Source organism: Thermobia domestica, chromosome 5, assembly GCF_964235325.1.
Source record: "Thermobia domestica chromosome 5, izTheDome1.hap1.1, whole genome shotgun sequence".
Lineage (NCBI taxonomy): Eukaryota > Metazoa > Arthropoda > Insecta > Zygentoma > Lepismatidae > Thermobia > Thermobia domestica.
The window spans coordinates 212,644,623-212,661,047 of record NC_137458.1 but is presented as its reverse complement, the minus strand read 5'-3'; the positions used below and the strand labels follow the sequence as shown (position 1 = coordinate 212,661,047).

The 16,425-nt window shown below is 34.5% G+C and overlaps 1 protein-coding gene across 1 annotated transcript in view; it reads left to right on the top strand.

Moving 5' to 3' along the window:
- LOC145686391 (putative G-protein coupled receptor CG31760) overlaps nt 1–16,425 on the top strand; it is an 890,751-nt gene that overhangs the window by 850,059 nt on the left and 24,267 nt on the right. Inside the window, exons 11-12 of the mRNA XM_081759667.1 lie at nt 7,845–8,059; nt 15,586–15,724. Of these exons, the coding sequence (XP_081615793.1) occupies nt 7,845–8,059; nt 15,586–15,724 (354 nt within the window). The remainder of the gene's footprint in view (nt 1–7,844; nt 8,060–15,585; nt 15,725–16,425) is intronic.

Genomic DNA, 16,425 nt, shown 5'->3' with positions numbered 1-16,425 from the left:
AATATAACAGGCGTTCTTCTGTATGTAAAACCAGATACAAATTATATCTATGGTGCCGTTGCTTTTTACCTAGCCTTGGTAATAAGGACCTTCTATACTACATGTTCGTTACACTAGGTAATAGCCAAAGTGAGCATCAAGTCGTACAAGAGTATTCATACTTACCTTCATAAAGCAATTATATTCCAAAGCTAAATATTATAATATACATCTACAGCAGTACTACAAATCTACAACTACAATCTACATCTATATCTGCGGTCTACAGCTATAGTCTACATCTATACATACAGACTATGAGTACAGTAACTACAGTTAATTCTATAGCTACATCTAAAACGAAATAAAATACCTCACTTGTAATGACGTCTTCATACTCTCTGGGAGAAAATGCAGATCTCGAGGAATATTTGAAAAGGAAGTAAAATTGTAAATTTCAAATGGTTGTCATAACGATAAATATTATCATTTGTTGTTCTTTTCTAGTGATATTTACCATTGTTAATTTTAAGTCTGTATCCTGTTGTTCATGTTAAGATTTATACAATATATGGAGGGTCATATTTAACATTTTTGCAGTCCCGGACCAATATAAAAGTGCTGCCTCCCAACCAATGATGAAGAAAACTTGAGATAGTGGCTAACCATGACAGCAAGCTCATGGTGTTGAACTCAGCAATTCTCGAAAATAACATTACAAGTTTTTCACCAGAATCAAACACTCATAATTTTCTTGCACTGGTGACTGGGTTGAGAAACTTTGAAATCTAAAGGTAATCCTGGAAGTTAATCAACAATGTAAAGGAATCAAAATTACGATCAACAATACAAAAATTAGAAATAAGGTTGTAAATACGTAACTAAACTGTTAATTATAAGTTCTTGTTACTTGCATACTTACAAATGTTAAAATCCCCTATCATGTTCATATCCCCCAGACCTAAGAAAAAACCTGACTTCATTTCTTATGTTCAGTTTTTTTAGCTTGTTTGGATTATTAATAAATAAAATTTAGTGTTGTTGTATCTTTATTATTGTTATTATACGCAGGGTTGGACCCCCACATTTGTGGGGCCCCGTATTTTTAAAGTACAATTTTTGTCACTTGCATTTTAACATATTCCTAGGATATCTCTTAACATGTTCAGTTATATGTTTTGAACATTTTTAAAAATGACACTATATAACTACCAAGAATATATTTCAGATTACAAAATAACATTTTTATTTACATTACACTTTTTACGATTTAAATGTGGGATTTATATGTTGTTTCTAAATGGTTTCATTCCATCATGTCCGTAATGTCCAAGTCTCTGAACCATACAGTCGATGCTCCATATATAGTACTTGAGAAATTTCTTCTTAAGTCCAATATTGAGCCTGATAGTTAAGAGTGATCTTTTCTTGTTGAATGCTTCTTTAGAATTGAATATTATGGCAATTCTTGACCCGATCTCTTTGGTGCAGTAAGCGTTTTTAGTCAAAATACTTCCCAGATACTTGAAATTAATCGACCTCTTCAAATTCTCTTTGTACTACTCTGATCCGTAAGGGCGCGTTTCCACGGGATATTCTCATGACTTTCGACTTTTCGATGTTAATTCCATTCCATATAGTTTTTCAGTGTCAACTATTTAGTCAATCATCCCCTGTAGTCCTCCTTCGGTTTTAACTATTATAACTGTATCATCTGCATGCCTGATCTTGTTAATGATCTGTTGAAAAACTTAGGATTACTTTATGTGGAAGAAAATTGCTAGATCGTTAGATCTTAAAGAAGTTGTTGATTTGTTTGCTGCTGCCCACAAGAATAGAAAGATCCTCTTTTAAGTAGAGGCATGAACCTATAAATTAATTTCTTTAACTGCAAAAGTGTAATTCTCTGCTCGCCAATATATATTTGTGTGTGAACAAAATTTTTGATTCACTGGAGATGGCCCCCTCAAAATTTTCTTGGGACCATCATTGACCCCCCCCCCCTGAAAAAAATTCTGGCTACGTTACTGAGGTTAATAGATGTTTTTCTTTTTCTGTACCAAAGTAAAATATTTAATTCGCATAGTATTGGCGAGCGAGCGTTAGCAAGTGAAGGCGGGTTAGAGCCCCGCAGGACACGTTGGTCTATTACAGATAAATGAGAAGAGGGACCTTGTGTTCTAGAACCCTGCCTATTGGTGCTTTTTGTGGCCACGTAGTACAGGTTGATTTGTATTTTTTGTATTGTAGTTTTTACGCCATAATCCGACCCCGTACATATATACGCAAATCATAAAAGAATAACTGTAATTTTTCGACAATTACTTCTGACGCTCCCTTTGAATTTCATCTATGCCATGTAACGTATTTCAAATCGCCTAGCGCAAATCATTTAGAAGACAATAAGGAAATTATTTAAAAAAATCAATTTTTCAGTAATTATTTCGAGTGGTGAGCCAAAAGTAAACCTGCACGGAATTTTATGTATAGAGATAAAAAAATAGAAATCTAGCCTCTCACATACCTTTATTAATTTATAAACATAAATTTCTTATTAACAAATAAGAATAAAACAATAAAACAAAATTAGTTTATGTAATCGTTATACTTACCGACTTTTCTTGTATGTTGTTCTTGTTTTGTCTTGTCTTCTTCACTGTTTAGAGTGGTCGAAGCACCAGAGTCAAAGTCCTCGAATGCTGAGATTACACACTATTTATTATGCTTGATTTAAATGAAGTAATTAAAATCTTGAGGACTAAAAACTTGTTTTGAATTTTCGGCTCCGTTATGATACAGCTTACCTAAATACAGCTTAACTCAAATTCAACGTAGCTCGTAAGGAATGCTGGTACTTTTGATAAACAAATGACGGTTGATGTAGCGATGCTAATTTGCAATCTCACATAGATGTCTGTGCGATGTCACATAGGATATGATAATATTCAAAATTTTAACAAATATATTTGTTTGATGCTGCTACAATTAATACAATGTGGTAATAATGCTACTACGATACTCTCGTGAGAGAATTTATTCAACATTCGATAAAATATTCTGGAAATAGTTATAAAATATTGCATGAAAATATTTCATTTAAGTTACAGGACAACGTAACCAAAACATTTCCATACAAAATTAATAGGCGTTTTAAAAATATTTCTGAAAAATATTTCTTATGTTACGAACGAATTTATTTTTAAAATATTCGAAATATTTTTAAAATTATATTTCATATGTTTTCTTGTAACAATAGAAAAGATTGCCAATAACATGTTGGAAAACATTTGTAAAATATATGAAATACATTTCATATTCTGTTTTCTTTATCATGTATGTAAAACATTTTTAGTGTTACTTCCAAAACATTTTCTCTCTCAACCAGGGATAAAAGTGCGGGACAACGCGGAGAGACGCCTCCCCCACCTCGAAAAAATATGTACGGTGTCTCCCCAGTTCCTAAAAAACAATTACAATGGGAAAAGATAGGCAAGGGGAACGGCGTGACGTCATCCGCTACCTACCGTACCCCCATCTCCTCAGATCCACTTTTACCCCTGCTCTCAACATTGAAAACATATTACATTACATTCAACACGATATTTCTAGTACAATTTGTGAAAATTTTCCTTACATTATTTTCCTGCTAACGTTTTAAAAATGCACTTCCTGTCAGTGGCGTATTTTCGATTTTGTTTCGTGGGGAAATCTTAGCTAACTTTATTCCTGGAAATATGAAAATTGTGCAGGATATTTCATTTACTTTAATATAGTAAAACAAATTTCGGGGGGCTTAAGTCCGGAAAGCCCCCTAAATACGCCACTGTTTCCTGTACTTCATTAAATGTTCTCCAAACACATTTTAAAAAATATTTCCGGCAAATATTTGGGACACTTCTCAGATATAACAAGGATTATGTTTTCTCCAGTAACGGAAGAGTATTTCTCAAAGCAATGTAAAAATGTTTCTATAATAGACCTATATCAAAAAATGTTGTTTACTAAAGACACAAAATACTTTCCAAAATATAATGGAAAACATTTTCTATTTATTTTAATATGTTTTATTTTACCTGTTTTAAAGTTTTATATTCAAAATTCGATAAAATATTCTGGAGATAATACTAAAATATCATACGAAAATATTTAATTTAAGTTATAGGAGAAGATTACCAAAATACTTTTGTAAAAATTAAGTAAACCCTTTTAAAACATTTCTGAAAAATATTTCTTATATTACGAAAGAATTTATTTTTAAAATATTCTAAATGTTTTTAAAAATATATATTTTTTAATACGTTTTCTCGTAGAAATAGAAAATATTGCAAATAACGTATATATTAGAAAACATTTTTTTTAAAATATCTGGAATATATTTAGTTTCATTGTTTTCCGTATCATATATGGAAACATTTTTAGTATCATTTCGAAAATATTTCCCTTCTTAACAGTGAAAACATATTACATTAGATCCAAAACAATATTTCTAATATATTTTGTGAATATTTTCCTGGTTTTACTTTCCGGCAAGCATTCTCAAAATGTACTCCCGGTAATTTCTAAAATGTTTTACAAACATTTTTGGGAAAATATTTTCGGGAAATATTCGGAATACATTGGGGAAACCAGCATGGAAATCTCCAGAGAAGGAAAACCTTTTGGAAACTAAGGAAAATATTTTCTTTTACTTGAGAAAATATTCCTTGCTGTGTGGGTATAAAAGCAATAGTGCAAAATAATTGTGCTAGGTGGCGAATATAAAGCACAAAGGCTATCTAACCTAGTAGGATTAGGGCGAAGCTGGTGAGTGTCCCAAGGGATTAGCGATGGTGAGAATACGCGAGGATAGTAAAAACGCGCCGGTTTACATAGAGTATATACGAGTTCTATAGCACTTGATACGAGTTCTTATAGCACTTGTAATAGTTTCACACTAATAGTGCTACACTTGTAGGGGAATTGGGCCTAAAATGGCATACCACATTATAGATTTTTCTAGAAACAAAAATCAACAAATTGGTTATGTACCGAATTCTTCTTCTTTTTGGAGGAGGGACTCTCTCTCGTCAGCATAAGCATCAAAATGTATCGTTTACGGGAGTGAGTAAGAACGTTAAAAGAATGAGATTTGTATTTTTATTTTTTAATTTTATCATTCTGTTTATCCGAATTGTAACGCACGTGAATAGTGTGTGGTCCCTAATTGTACTTCCGATTTCAACACTAACACTTTCCAGTGCTGACCCATTGTAATGAAGAGACACGATGGCTCAGTGGTAGAGCGCTCCCCTCTGACGTGTGGAGTTCTTGGTTTGATCCTAGCTCGCACTAAGTAAGCTTTGTGGTAGACACCCACAATTGTATAAGTTTTCTCGTATTCTCCCCTTTCCTTCCAATTTCTTCATTCTCCCATTTCGTTCATGATCATAATCTCCTTTAGCCTTTAAGACATAATCATGGGTCGTAATACTGAAAGATTTCATTCCATTTTTTCATTATTATGAAGCAATTGGGGAAATACAAGAAGTAGTGAATTCAACTCCAGAAAGTCAAAAATAATGACACTTGAGAGTTGTGCACTGACCACACATTATCGCGCTAAAGTGCTAAAGCCACATCCCTTCGATTGTAGCGACAATGAGTTGAGTATTGTACTTGTTTTTGTCTGTTAACTAATTTCATCAGTATTTCAAACCCCTAGGACTATAAACGAAACTAAAAACAATGATACTTGTTTGTTATCTGTCCACTCTGTAATTTGGCTCACATCTGTATTTTGAAGTAAAATACTTAACGTTGTGACGTAAAAGCACATGAAATGAAAGCCGTCCTGCCATACGAACGTTTCAGCTGGTGATGCACGATTTGTGTATCGGTTTTAGACAGATAGATAGATAGATACTTGTCTACAGTTCTTCACTATTATAATGTTTTTTATACTATTTAATGTTCTTTAAGTTATATTTTCGTATAGGAAAATTAAGTCTGCAGGCATCTACATGCCTTGGTGTTTGACCCCATGTTAAGTAATTTTAAGTATTCAACACACAACGTCTTAAAGTATACACGATTGCTCACATTAAATTTGATTTGGTTCAGCATATCCTTTTGATTTTCTTAAAAAGAAGTGCAAATAAAAGAAATCTCAAGTAAAACCAGTAACTCTTAGTTAGTGTACTAACCTGCGGCTCAGTAGTTCCAAGTCTCATATAGTCTCGGTCCTGAACGAGACGCTAAACTCCAAACTAATCAACCAACGAAAAATGTATAATGGAAAAGGAGTGAACTTTTGTAAATAGATGTACAGCTTTATTTTACAAAACGCAGCTCATCCACACCATTTTCAAAACTTAAGAACTCAGATTTGTAGAACTTGTTCCAAAGGTTTATTTTTATACCTTTCAGACTTTTCTTGCAAGACTCATTTATTACCCATGACGAGTCGTGTACCCCACTTCCGTAAGATATTATGCAAAAATAAGCATTTACATTATTAAAACATGTATTTAAAACACGGAAATTATATATGGATATCGAAGCTTCAAAACTCCCCTTGCCGATTGACGGTTTTCTGCATACGCCACTGGTCAGGAAAAATAAAAGAAAGAAATGAAATCTTTAAGTTTTACGTCCCACTCTTATGCCGGCAATGCTAAAGGAGACGATGATCATGAGAAATGAAAGAAATCGTGGAATGAAGAAAGTGGGAGAAAACGGGAGAATCCCGAGAAAACTCACGCACACGGTGTTTCTCCACCACAAAGTCACTTGGTGCGATCTGGGATCGAACCAAGGACCCCATGCACCAGAGGTGAACTCTCTACCACTGAGCCACCGCGGCCCGCCAGAGATTATTTACATTTTGTTTATCAAATTAGTCAAATTTCAGCCAACTACACATATACTTGAACAAACTAAATTTTATTTTATTTTATTTTATTTATTTATTTACTTATTTATTTTTATTTTTATTTTATTTTATTTTATTTATTTATTTTATTTATTTTTTTATTTTTTTATTTTTTATTTGCATTTCGCAAATCAATTTATTTACTCGAATAGAATGTAAACAAATATGAAGTTTTTACACACTTTTTCTGTCCCCACACCAGGGTCGTCATTTAGGGAGGGCAGGGAGGGGCATTCCCCCCCCCCCCGAGTTTGAGATGTATATAGATTTTATCAATAGAATAATAGTAAATCAGTGAAAAACGCGAAATTTTACTTATATCAAGGGGTCTTGCCCCCCCCCCAAGCAAAATCTGAAATGACGCTCCTGCCCCACACAACTCTATGATGATATCCTTGTAGTACCTAAGGAATATAATATTCTTAGGTCATTAAATTTCATTAAATATCGTGAATCAACATATTTCAAATACCAACAGAATACACTTTTTGGAAAGTGCAATTAAGAAAGTATAATGCAGAAAGATATCGAACTAAAATAAATAAATATGTATTCATGTGAAAAAGCTAATAATGCTATTTACTATTCTCAAAACAAATTATTTGAAATTTAACATAGTTTTCAGTATCGAATCTACATAAGACGTCTTGCTCAACTTTGTTACTCCCAAGGAGATAAACTTGGGATTGGTTATTCACTTTCGGAACACCAGTTCGCTAGCCATACTCTAATTTTTCACAACAGAGTAATAAATACAAACATTTCCTTCAAAATGAAGTAAATTATTTGAAAATGTGTCTGGAGTAGCCAATAAGGTTCCGTCACTGCTATACCATTCACTGTTATGTAACATATTGCACTTCCACATTTTCGTTGCTTAAGCTTATAAACCTTAATATGTATTTATTACAACCACTTTGTGACTTTAAAGTTATTTTTTCTTCTTCTTCCACAGGGTTTCTCTAACGTACAGAGTAAAATCTGCTCACAAGGTAAAGTTAACAGATAAACAACTTCTGCAATGGATGTTTCCAATTATTTTAGTTATGCTCATTTACTTAGGCACGTGGACGCTGAGTGCTCCTCCAACGGCGGAGGTTATCACCGACAGCGCTGGGCTGAAATTTAAACAATGCAGTTACAACTGGTGGGACCACAGTCTTGCTATAGGTAAATTTACTACTAGCCAAATTTAGTTATAATGTTTCTAATATTTCTTTCTTACTTTCTTGAAGGTGTCGCGCCACAAGTAAATTGTGTTCTCGTCTAGAAAGTCAATATGATAATTGAAAATCTGGATGCAAGAGCACCACACACTAGACTGTACTGACATAATCTTCCCTATGTAAACCTGTCCTCCAGATGTTATTAGGTCCTTTATCGTATTATGGTAATAAAGCCAGATGTTTCTATGGTGTTGAGAAGTGATGACGTTGTTCGGATAGATTGGTGTCACTTGTTTCCGATCTACTTTTGAAAGATCTATTATACCATTTACACACCTATCAAAATATATTAATCTGCTAAAGACAATGCTGAGAGAGGGATGTTCAGTTTATTTTAAAAAATCTATCAATAAATGCGTTTTAGTTATGAACAAGTGGTGCAAATCATGCACGGCTACTAAAAGCGGTCATTCTCTCATAAGGATGACTCTTCCTTTTGTTACAACTTAAGTAGTGATGAATCTCCAAATTCTTTGATCTAAATTCCTCTGTATAAGTGTTATGTCAGTTGTTGTTTTCATCATATATATATATATATATAGCATGTCGTATCACAAAAGTCACACACCTACAAGAAATTAAACAGTTATCAGCGAAACGAGAAAAAAATGAACCTCTTAACAATGGACGGAAGGGGCTAAAGAAACGAGTCTCAAAACAGCATAAAATTAGAATAGGAACGTGGAACGTTGAAACCTTGACAAGTAGGAGCTATGAGTTATTGAAGACGTTGACAAGAAGAAGAGTGAGCATAGCATGCATCCAAGAGACTAAATGAAAGGGTTTAAGATCAAAGAAGATAGAAAATGGATACAAGTTTATATATACGGGAAACAACAACAGAAATAGTGGCGTTGGAATTATCTTAGATAAGAATATAAAGGAGAAATTGGTGGACGTGAAGAGAGTAAACGACAGAATTATTATAGTCAAGCTCGTGTTAGGAGAAGGAGAAAATCTGAATATAATCAGCACTTATGTCCCGCATGTTGGGTGTGATGAAGAGACAAAACAAGACTTTTGGAAGGAACTAGATAGTACTTTGCAGAATTGTTCATTACATGAGAAGTTTGTCCTAGTAGGAGATCTAAATAGGCATGTAGGACGATCGAGATCAGGATGTGAAAGAACACATGGAAGATATGGTTTGGAAAACAGAAATAAGGAAGGTAAGAACATACTATATACAAATGGCAGAAGCATACGATCTGGTTATCCTGAATACCTTCTACAAGAAGAACACCTTATTACATATAAGAGTGGCACCGCAAGGTGTCAGATCTATTTCATCTTATGCAGGAGACAAAACAGACATTATGTAAAGGACTGCGAAATAATACCAGGTGAGAGTTTAACGGAGCAACACGGACTTGTAGTAGCCTATATCTTTATCAAAGAAAAAGTGGGAAGAAGACGACAAAATGTTCCTGTTCGAATGATGTGGTGGAAATTAGATGCGACATGTGCTGAAAAGATTCAAAAGGAAATCACCATAACCCAAGTACTGCAAATAAAGGAAGAAGAGTTACTCGTGGAAGTGAAATGGACCAGAGTATCAGTAGCACTCAGGGAAACAGGAAGAAAAGGTTGTGGGAGAAACAAAAGGAACAGGTCTCATTGATAAGGAAACATAGTGGTGGAATAAAGAAGTTCCGGCAGCTGTGAAGAAGGAAAGATACAAAAATGGTAGAACTCTGCAATCAACTAGATCTGATGGATTACAAGGAAGCGAAGAAGAACACCAAGAAGGCAGTTAGTGTAGCAAAAGGCAAGGCTTATAATGAGTTGTGCAACAACCTGGAAACAAATCAGGGAGAAAAGATGATTTTCAAACTTCGAAGGTAAGAGAGAGGCAAAAGAAAGATATTTCGCATGTGCACTGCATCAAGGATGAAAATAACGAGATTCTGACAAGTGAGATGAAAATAAAGAAGAGTTAAAAGAAATATTTCCAGGAACTTAGTGAAGAAAACACGAGTAAAACGTATCAAAACTTATATACGAATCAGGGACTGATTTGGCCTGTAGCCATGGTAGAGGTAGAAACTGCAATGAAAAAGATGAAAAGTGATAAAGCTCCAGGACCGGATAATCTTCTTATGGAAGCATGGAAACGTTTAGGTAAAGTAGGAGTGCATTGGTTTACTCGACCTTTTAATAGGATATTGGAAAAGGAAATATGCCAAAGAAAATGGAGAAGCAGCTACATTGCCAGGACGATCGACAACGGATGCAATATTTGCACTTAGGATGCTAATGGAAAAGTACAGAGAATATCAGAAAGATCTTAGTATAGTTTTCATCGACCTAGAAAAAGCGTGTAATAGAGTGCCATACGATCTTATTTGGTAGGCACTGAAGAATAAGTATGTTCCGAACACATACATATGTGTAATTCAAGATATGTATAATTAATTTAGGACAGGAGTGAATAGTAAGTGCGGAATAGCAAAAGAGTTCGCAGTTAAAATGGGACTTGATTAGGAATCTAGTCTTAGTCCACACTTTTTGCAATTATGATGGACGAATTTCAAACGATATCCAAGTTGTAGTGTCTTGGATTATGCTATTTGCGGATGACATGGTGCTGGTGGGTGAGACCAATGCAGCTCTGCAAGAGAAATTAAATGCCTCAACAGGAGCATTGGAGAGCAAAGGGATTAGCCTAGAATTAGTAGAACTAAGACAGAATATTTATATTGTCCTTTCAGAAAAAATGTAATCGAGAATACAAGAATACAACTGGACGAAAAAGAGGTGGCAATGACGAAGAAATTCAAGTACATAGGGTCAATTCTAAAGGAAAATGCAGGAATGGAAGATGTAAACAGCAGAATTAGCAGCAGCTGGACGATATAGAGAGAAGCGGCAGGATTGTTATGTGACCGTAGGGTACCAACACGCCTTAAAGGAAAAGTTTACAAAACAGCAGTGAGACCTGCCATATCATACGGAGCGGAATGTTGGACAACGAAGAAGAGAGAGGAACAGAAGTTGCATGTTGCGGAGAAAAGATGTTTCGATGGATATGTGGAGTGACGGAGAAGGACAAGATTAAGAATGACAGTAAAGGCGATACCAGTAGTAGAAAAACTGCAAAAACTAGACTGAGATGGTTTGGGCATGTAAGAAGAAGACCTTTGAAATACGTAGCTCACCGAGCAGATGCTATAGAAGTGAGTGGGAAACGAGCCCTTGGCTGGCCAAAGAAGAAGTGGGGAGATGGTGTTAAGAACGATATGGTACAGCGTGGTGTCACAGAGGATATGACACAAGATAGAAACAGACGGAGGACAGCGATCCGAAAATCCAACCCTAGCTAACTGGAAAAAAGGCTCAGAAGAAGAAAGAGCTCTACACATCTCAGTTGTATTGCCAATTACAATACTCCTACATGTGCCCCTCTAGTTGCCTTTAGGATATCGAGACGAACTCCATTCCTTCCGATTCGAACTCCATCCATACACGCTGCAGTACTGTAGCACCAACGTTATCGAGAACCGCAGCAATCCGTGTACAAAGTATGATCAAATTTGAAACAGGGGTGTCGTAGACACGATCCACAACGTGCCCCAAAGGGAAAATAATAAAGGGGTGATATCAGGGAAGCGCGGGAGCCAAGCGATTGGTCCATCTAGCTCCCGGCCATGGTCAATCTATCTCCCAGGGAAACAGCGATTGAAAAGATTCTTAATATCTAGAGACTGAGGAGGTGCTTCAACGTGTTGGAAGATGATGTTTGTCTACAGTTCCAACACCTGAGGCAGAAGGTTCTCATGCAGCATGTCATAGTAAGCCGCCTCTATAACCGTGTTCTCAGCAAAGGAAAATGGGCCGATTACTCTATCATGCATAATTTCGATAGTGTCTGAAGAAGGATATGCTAGATATCCGAAACAGTTACAAGTTATAATTTAAAATAAAGTGGGTATTAAGCTTTGGTCAGTGTCTCTTTTGTTTAAAAAAAAATGTAATTCCTATGACGCATAACGGACCTATTTCTGTGGTCTGCGTTGAAATGCAACTTGCACGTTGTCTACAATTGCTTGCTCCTCTCCGTGCTATGTCCATTACGTTACCTGTCTCTAAAAATTTCGCGGTCCATCTAATTATGGATGCTTTTGATGGGGGATCTCTTCCATACTGCGGGGAAATTTTCGCTGAACAGTTACTGGTGATTTCCCAGATTCAGCATACCACCACCCACATTGGGCCATCTCCTGTACTGTTGTCATTCTCGTTCAAATGATAATCTGCAAAGAGAGAAAAGGAAACTTTGAGATATGAACACAACACGTTGCAAACACATAGTACGTACATAAAACTTTGAAAGATGTAGAACACGTTGCAAGGAAACCGCATATCTCTATCTCGTGTGTGATAGTGAGTGAGTTTGATTTACAAAAATTTAACTACCAGATCTGATGTAGGTTTAAACATATATAATACATATAAATTTATTGTTATTGTAAATGTTGCGTGGATAATCATGTAACTAATAAGATATTTTTTCTTTAACTTGATATTTCTATTTCGGCTTCATGAAATATTTTTAGCTTTCAGAAAAAACAGCAAGATAAATTTGTATTTAGCCTGAGATTGAAATATCCTGTGTAAGGTTATTTCTCGACAGTTTTTGTAATCTTATAGAATTCTTACATCAGTGGAATCTTCCACTGATTTTATACGGATTTTTTTGGTTCACTACAAAAAGCTTGGCCAGGTTTCTAGTGATTATAAAAGCGAATGGCTGGATTTGTCCTGATTTGGTCGAAGTTCGCTCATTCTACTGGTCACATTTTGTAGGTTATCCATTAGTGGGTTTAGTGAGCCTCTCTGGAGTTTAACGCTGTAGTGTTTTCTGGAGAATTTACAGAGTTCGTGCTGTAATTCTTAAGGGAATAGGTAGGCCCGAATATTAGGTTTAGAATGGAATTTGTTTTAGCTGTATCCTAGTTGTCCAGACTAGATCTTTCTTTTACATAAATTTATAGAGAGAGGAGTTTAGTTAGCTTGTTTCTGGTTTATCTTTTGAATTTATAGTAAAGTCCATGAAACTAGGTTTGATAATCTTCTCAATTCCCAGAGTTTTGTATGGTTTAGGCATGTAAGCTACCTTTCTTTTAGAGATTTTGCTGCACGGCCTTTATATTGAAGAGGATGAGCGAAGTTATTGGCTTATAAATCGTACTGTCTTGAATGATAGAAATTTCATAAGTGATTGGAACAACACCTTTACCGTGAACCAACCTATCCTGGTTTAGCTAGATTTCTTCTATATTTGATTTCCATAATGGATGGAAACCAAAATTTAGGGCAATAGCCCAGAAAGTTGCCTTAGTGATCCCAAATACCTTTGTAATGTAAGGAATTCGGATTATCTGTTTCTTTATTGAGGAACTAGGTTCGAATTTCCACAGATTCCACATAATAGACACTGTTAACGAGTTTAAACTGTTTAGCTGAAGAGCTTTTATGTTGTATTTTGAGCGTGTAGGTAGTTAATTCTGTAAGTGAGAGAGTTAACTAATAAGTCTTAAATAAGACAAATGAATGTTTCGGTTCCCTTTTCCCTGATTATTTCTAGAGAAGCTCTCTTCTCCAGCAAGAGAAGAGCTCTCTTCTCTATGTATTAATAAAGAACTTACATAGTCATATCCTAATCTGAGAGTTTAATTATAAATAATATAAGAATCCCTAAACCTGAGTCAAGACTTTATCCCCTAGACAAACGAGATTAAAGTAGTAAATAGAGAACATAGGAAATTTTAGAAATATGGACCACAAAGTGGAAGTAGTAACCACAAATGTGACGGATTAAACAGCTTTAGTTTCACTCTGGAATTTTCAGAACCCTTACTGTAAACAGAAGCAAGTTTTTAAATACTGTATATCATTAACAATATTTATAGTATATCTAATGCTGTTGCAAAATATAGTAGTGATCAAGTTTCTTGTAAAATTAAGGAAGATATTTTTATGAGTTTATTTCTGATTTTCATTAAATTTGTTTTCCTGTTTCTTCTGATTATAATCAATTTCATGCTTCTTACATAGGTTTCTCAACTCCTTAACTACTATTACATAAAAATCGATGTCGCTTGTCCTTATTACCGCATTTTCCGTTTTAAGTTGTGTAAATAAACAAATAAACACAGAAATACTGAAACTGTGATAATCTTCATGGTTTTAATATGTTGTTTCAACAGTTTTCCAATTTCCTTCTTCGACATTGGTCCTATGCACATAGAACAGGTTAACAAGAAGGGGGTAAAGGAGACACGAAACGAAGAAAATCAACTACAATAGAGTAGCATTTGTAATTGTAAACCTCAATGTTCATTGCACGTCAGAGTAGCAAATCGTTTCACTATTTTTTCTCTTTCTTCAAACCTTCCTTTGAAGTGTGTTTTTATTGTGTACAAATTATATACAATGTTATATTCAATTATTTGTCCTACGGAAAAAATGTACATTTTCAAAGTGCAGCGTAGATTGTGGCTTGTGTCATTTAGAATTTGCTGAGAACGCCATATCGTCACTTTTCTGTTCCAGAAAAGGTAGCCATCAAACAATAGAAAAGCCGACTCTTGAAATTACTGCGTATTACTTTGCCTATCAGTAAATATTTCATTTTATACATTTATGACAATATACAACTAACTTGTAATTAATAGATACATCGTTGTGTAGGAACTAAGAAATATCTAATTATGACATGTAGCTAGAAATGTTATTTGTCCCAAATATCCCTTCAAATATGTCACTTGAAAATCACCAAGATGGAATTATGCTTTCCCATTTTATTATAACTTTCATGTCAATAAAAATAAATGCAAATTTTGAAATGTAATGACAGTGATTAATTTTAGAACAGTTGAACTATTTAGCTTGTTTCTATTTGTACCTATTTAGCAACCTGTCTTAATATCTAAGTATCATAATTTCTTAAAATCTGAAAATCCAATTGTTTCTGTTCGAAATTCATGATCATTTTGTTTTAATCCTACAATTTCTTACAGCTGATCATTTTAAAAGCTTCTGTCTTTAATGGATGTTCAGCCCCAAAAAAGACAATATTATATAGCTAAACTACTGGACTTGCTCAAAATCATCAAGTACGAAGTTAAATCTTACTTTCTGATTAGTCATATTTGATTCAAAACTCTTACTTGTTAATGCTATATGTTTCATAGTTTTAACTTTAAATGCGTTTTTGTTGTAAGAAATCCATCTGTAAATAAATTTAAAAAAAAAAAAACATATTTCCTACTTAAAATAAAATGTATGAACAAGTTGAAAGTATGTAGGCTGAACTTCAATTTCCTACTATACATAACTTTAGTTACTGCTTGATAACTTAAAGCATTGGAACAATTCTCAAAAAAAAAAAAAAAAAAAAGCATTGTGTATATATGAAATCTGAAAAGTGAGAATTAATATTGTGTACTCTTCTATATCTTTTTCTAGGAGAAGTTTTGTTTTTGGCATGGGGCATTAGAGTTTGTTACAACGTAAGGAATGCAGAGTCCTTGTACAATGAAGCTCGACTTATCAGCTACGCTATTTACAACATTGCTTTGGTCAACATCACAGCAGTAGCTTTCCAGTATGTACCCTTTTATTTCATACATTAATTTCAGTTAGTAACTAAAACAGCGTAGATCATAAAATACACGAACAAGTTTTTGATCATTTTTAATCCGTAATATATGCAGGATTATAATGCTAAAACGTTTGTAGAATGCAATATATTCCTATCGAAAACTAAAATTTTATACGCCAATTCTACGGGGATCTACAACTCTTACTATTATTTATTACGTTTTTATCAATGTATCATCCTATAAAAAGTAAGGTTAAGATTTCCGTATTGGAAGTATTAGGCTTCGATATTCAAGACATCGAAACATATTTCTGAAAGGGTGCAACTTTCTACTCTTACTAACACCTGCAATTAGACTGTGCCTTACAACACGAAGAAACACATATCTAAGGGAAATACGGTGTTGTGGTGATGTTCACTGTATATTGTGAAACTTGATAACTTACTGCTAAGGTAGAGTAGAGCAATAACGCACACGGGATTTCGATTTCTTCCCACAATCGTTTTATTATGAAACTTCACTATGTTACAGTATAAAGGGTCAAAGACCAAAAATAGAAGCCCTTAATTTGGTTGTTGGTGATTAGGGATTTGTTGTGCCCGTTGCAGTTGGAAGAGAGATAAGAATCTTCTCCTGTCCGTTGCAGCTGTGGAAGGGTAAGTTAAGCTGACCAGTCCCAGAGCAGACTGATGCCTTCGAAATT